Below are 5,350 nucleotides of genomic sequence, written 5' to 3'. Positions count from 1 at the left end.
TATTTTCTCATAATAATGACTTAGTTTCTCATAATAATGACTTAATTTCTCATAATAATGACTTATTTTCTCATAATAATGACTCAGTTTCTCATAATAATGACTTATTTTCTCATAATAATGACTCAGTTTCTCATAATAATGACTTAGTTTCTCATAATAATGACTTATTTTCTCATAATAATGACTCAGTTTCTCATAATAATGACTTATTTTCTCATAATAATGACTCAGTTTCTCATAATAATGACTTATTCTCGAAATAATTACTTATTTTCTCATAATAATTACTTTTTTCTCATAATAATGACTTAGTTTCTCATAATAATGACTTAGTTTCTCATAATAATGACTTATTTTCTCATAATAATGACTCAGTTTCTCATAATAATGACTTATTTTCTCATAATAATGACTTAGTTTCTCATAATAATGACTTATTTTCTCATAATAATGACTTATTTTCTCATAATAATGACTCAGTTTCTCATAATAATGACTTATTCTCGAAATAATTACTTATTTTCTCATAATAATTACTTTTTTCTCATAATAATGACTTAATTTCTCATAATAATGACTTAGTTTCTCATAATAATGACTCAGTTTCTCATAATAATGACTTATTTTCTCATAATAATTACTTAGTTTCTCATAATAATGACTCAGTTTCTCATAATAATGACTTATTTTCTCATAATAATGACTTAGTTTCTCATAATAATGACTCAGTTTCTCATAATAATGACTTATTCTCGAAATAATTACTTATTTTCTCATAATAATGACTTATTTTCTCATAATAATGACTTAGTTTCTCATAATAATGACTCAGTTTCTCATAATAATGACTTATTCTCGAAATAATTACTTATTTTCTCATAATAATTACTTTTTTTCTCATAATAATGACTTAGTTTCTCATAATAATGACTTATTTTCTCATAATAATGACTTAGTTTCTCATAATAATGACTCAGTTTCTCATAATAATGACTTATTCTCGAAATAATTACTTATTTTCTCATAATAATTACTTTTTTCTCATAATAATGACTTAGTTTCTCATAATAATGACTCAGTTTCTCATAATAATGACTTAGTTTCTCGAAATAATGACTCAGTTTCTCATAATAATGACTTATTTTCTCGAAATAATGAGAAACTTTCTCATAATAATGACTTATTTTCTCGTAATAATGACTTATTTTCTCATAATAATGACTTATTTTCTCGAAATAATGAGAAACTTTCTCATAATAATGACTTATTTTCTCGAAATAATGAGAAACTTTCTCATAATAATGACTTATTTTCTCGAAATAATAAGAAACTTTCTCATAATAATGACTTATTTTCAGCATCTCTTTATTTTTTTTAGGAGTAAGTCATTATTACGAGAAAGTTTCTCGTTATTTCGAGAAAATAAGTCATTATTATGAGAAAATAAGTCATTATTTCGAGAAAATAAGTCATTATTATGAGAAAGTTTCTCATTATTACGAGAAAATAAGTCATTATTATGAGAAAGTTTCTTATTATTTCGAGAAAATAAGTAATTATTATGAGAAAGTTTCTCATTATTTCGAGAAAATAAGTCATTATTATGAGAAAGTTTCTCATTATTTCGAGAAAATAAGTCATTATTATGAGAAAATAAGTCATTATTACGAGAAAATAAGTCATTATTATGAGAAAATAAGTCATTATTAGGAGAAAATTTCTCATTATTATGAGAAAGTATCTCATTATTACGAGAAACTAAGTCATTATTACGAGAAAGTTTCTCAATATAACAAGATACTAAGTCATAATTATGAGAAAGTATCTCATTATTATGACTTACAGAATTATATTTTTTGGTGGCGGGAACGGGCTTCCATATAAAACAACAACAACATCAAAATAACATAAAAACATGGTTACTAAGTTACACTTTTACTATAATAAAACTGTTGTTGATTTTCTGATATTAATAAAGTATCATACAAATAACACCATAAGTTTTAATACAGACATTTAATAATCACACAAATAATTCCTCATAATAAAATCATCATGACATCAAACTTTGGCCACATGCTGCAATAGCAACATCTAAAATTAACTACACTAATGTAACCTACTCTAGGTGACAGGTCAAACAAACACCATTGTGACTGGAAACTAACAGATGGGGCTCTGACACATACAGAAACACTGGAACAAGCTGTACCTGAGATCCAAACCTACTGAAACATGTTCAAGGAGAAGAACCACCAAAACAGCTATGTGAAAACACAAAAGGAGGAATAATTAGTTGCCGTCTCGACTAGACCAGAGACATGCATAACCAGGTTATTCAAAGCTTTGAGAGGGTACTGCACAACCTCTGGTTCATAAAAGACATGTTTGAGCTCATTCTTGGAGCGGTCTTTTACTTTTTTGAAGCCTTTGTTCGACTCTTTATTCCACACTGCAAGAAAGATGTTGAGGGAGAGATAGTCTTGGTGACTGGAGCTGCGAATGGGATTGGAAAGCTGATTGCCAGAGAACTTGGCCACCATGGAGCAACATTAGTCTTATGGGATATCAACTCAGATGCACTGGACAAGACAGCCAAAGAATTAAAGCAAGAATTGGATGTGCGCGTGTATGCTTATACCTGTGACTGCAGCAGAAGAAGTGAGGTCTACAAAGTTGCTGAACTGGTAAATAATTATTAAATAAATAATTGCCAGCATTGCAACTATGAGCTAGAGCTATAAATAACATCTATATTGTATCTTACATTACAAATATACATTTTTATGAGGAGTGAGTAAGAAGGTGTCCTTCCAGACATTTTCATGTACTAAAAACATTTCGACAGGTTAAAAGGGAGGTTGGAGATGTGTCAATTTTGGTGAACAACGCAGGCATGGTAACAGGCAAATACACTTTCGTAGAAGCCCCTGACAATCTGGTGGATAGAACACTAAGGGTCAATGTTGCTGCTCATTTCTGGGTAAGGAAAAGTAATTCAATGTTTTCTTCAGTGTACATTCCTTATACCTCTGTTTTTATGTTATGGGAACAGTGAGCTTACTGTTATCTCAAAAACATCCTGATATGTGCATTCACAGACTTACAAAGTGTTTCTCCCAGCTATGTTGCAACGAAACCATGGGCATCTGGTCTGTGTGGCATGCCATGGAGGGTTGTTTGCAATCAACGGCCTTGCAGGTACATTTATAAAGGGATTTCAGAGAGACTGTCACTGTGCAACACTCAATCATGAATGTGCAATGTCCTAAATTCAGTATTAAATTAGGATACAATTTAAAAATGGATTAGGATTGCTTACACGTTTTATCCACAGACTATTGTGCAAGCAAGGCTGCAGCAGTGAGCTTTGCAGAATCTGTTGCACTGGAGCTGCTTGCCCTTAAAAAGGAAGGAATCAAAACAACAATTGTGTGTCCCTATCTAATAAACACAAAAATGTTTAGGGGATGTCAAACAAAGTAAGTCAATACAGTTTTCATACGAAACTTCATTAGAAATTGATGCTCTTGGTCATGCAGTAACACTGATATTCTACCTTTGCTAAGGAGACCATCCTTTCTTCCAATCTTGAATCAGAGATATGTAGCAAAACAAATTGTGGATGCAATACTACAGGAGAAGATGTATTTGTTGTTACCCTCAAGTCTACATTTCTTGATGGCACTTAAGAGGTATTCTAGGGCTCTAAATGCTTGTTAATGTGGATTTAAATTCAGTTTATTTATCAACATTTAATGATTAAGTAATGAATTGCATTTAATTGAATACATCTCAATAGTTTCAATATTGCACAAAATTTAATTAGGATCTAATTTAACCACAATATTAATTTGACCTGTTCTTGCAGTCTCATGCCTGCCAAACTGGGCATCATCTTTGTGAACTTCATTGGTGGGATGGATCTGATGGATCACTTCAGGGGGGTTCTTGTACCCATTATGAGCTACAAAAAGCCTCAGCACCAACGAAACGACAGTGTCAGTGATCCACAAACCACTCTTATCTATTACAAATAGCAAAAAACTGTGTAAATCACTGTAAATTAAGTGAGCTTAAATGTATGGGTAATATCAGTCTACTCAAGTTTACCTGTGTGAATTGATTAAAGAACTGTGAATAAATTCCTTTTTTCCTTTCTCTCTCTGGGGTTGATTTGTCTTCGCAAATTCAATAGCAAATTCAAAATATTCCCATTTTTGTTTATATACATACACACTTGTATGTTGCATAGTCTGTATTACATACATTTTTGCTCAGTTTAAAGGAATACTTCACCCCAAAATGGAAATTTTCTGAAAATTTACTCGTTTACACCATCTAAGATGCAGATGAGTTTGTTTCTTCATCGTAACAAATTTAGAGAAATGTAGCATTACACTTGGATCTCTCACCAAGTGAATGGGTGCCTTCAAAATGAGAGTCCAAACAGATGATAAAAACATCACAATAAACAAATAATCCACATGACTCCAGTCCATCAATAAGTGTTTTGTGAAATTAAAAGTTGCATGTCCTCTCACATTAAAAGCCACCAACATATATGTTTAGGACTGTTTTCACATGTAAGGTGCTTGATCTGTGCATATTTCTCTCTAGATTCAGACAATTATTTCACTGGAGAAAGCGGAGGGAGGCCTCATAATTTTAACCATGTCTTAATAATAGATTTGTTTCTTACAAACACACAGCATTTCACTTCACAAGACATAAATCAATGGACTGGAGTCGTATAGATTACTTGTGAATTATTGTGATGTTGTTATCAGCTTTTTGGACTCTCATTATGATGGCACCCATTCACTGCAGAGGATTAGTGAGCAAATGATGTAATAGTACTAAATTTCTCCAAACCTGTTCAGATGCAGAAACAAACTCATCTATGGCCTGAGGGTGAGTACATTTTCATTTGAGGTGTTTCGTGTGCTTATAAATATACAATATTATTTATTCTTTTGGGGTATCCTATGTGAGAGTTACATGTTAAAATACACCAGATACGAAGAGTTCAGATGCACAAAGCCTCTAAATGCCATCTGAAATTTTCTTCTAAAATGCACAGTTTTATCAAGCTGCTCTATTTATGTTCAGTTATTTCACTTTAATTGCATAGAAAAGGACATATACACTGTCTTCGATGCAACTCTTCATACATATTATTTTTGTAATTTATGAATCATTTTTTAAACAAAAATGCCAAGAAAATGAAAAATAAAGCATTTTTGTAAATGAAGCCTAGAGCAGGCCTCTTTCCCCTCCTCTTTGACGTGGTGACGTGCAGTGATAGTCCACGCTAATATAAAACCATGGAAGTTCACACACACAC

The 5,350-nt window shown here is 31.5% G+C and overlaps 1 protein-coding gene across 1 annotated transcript; it reads left to right on the top strand.

Moving 5' to 3' along the window:
• The first annotated feature begins 2,136 nt into the window (after positions 1-2,136).
• On the top strand, positions 2,137-5,261 carry LOC306844314 (epidermal retinol dehydrogenase 2-like). Its single transcript, XM_079376331.1, has 6 exons — positions 2,137-2,690; positions 2,852-2,986; positions 3,105-3,204; positions 3,341-3,485; positions 3,573-3,698; positions 3,875-5,261. Exons 1-6 carry the CDS (start codon positions 2,325-2,327, stop codon positions 4,041-4,043), a joined length of 1,041 nt encoding a protein of 346 aa, XP_079232457.1. The 5' UTR covers positions 2,137-2,324; the 3' UTR covers positions 4,044-5,261.
• Positions 5,262-5,350: the final 89 nt, after the last annotated feature.

The sequence above is a fragment of the Barbus barbus genome (assembly GCF_936440315.1).
Source record: "Barbus barbus genome assembly, chromosome: 24".
NCBI classification, from domain to species: Eukaryota; Metazoa; Chordata; class Actinopteri; order Cypriniformes; family Cyprinidae; genus Barbus; species Barbus barbus.
This window is presented reverse-complemented; position numbering and strand designations above follow the sequence as displayed.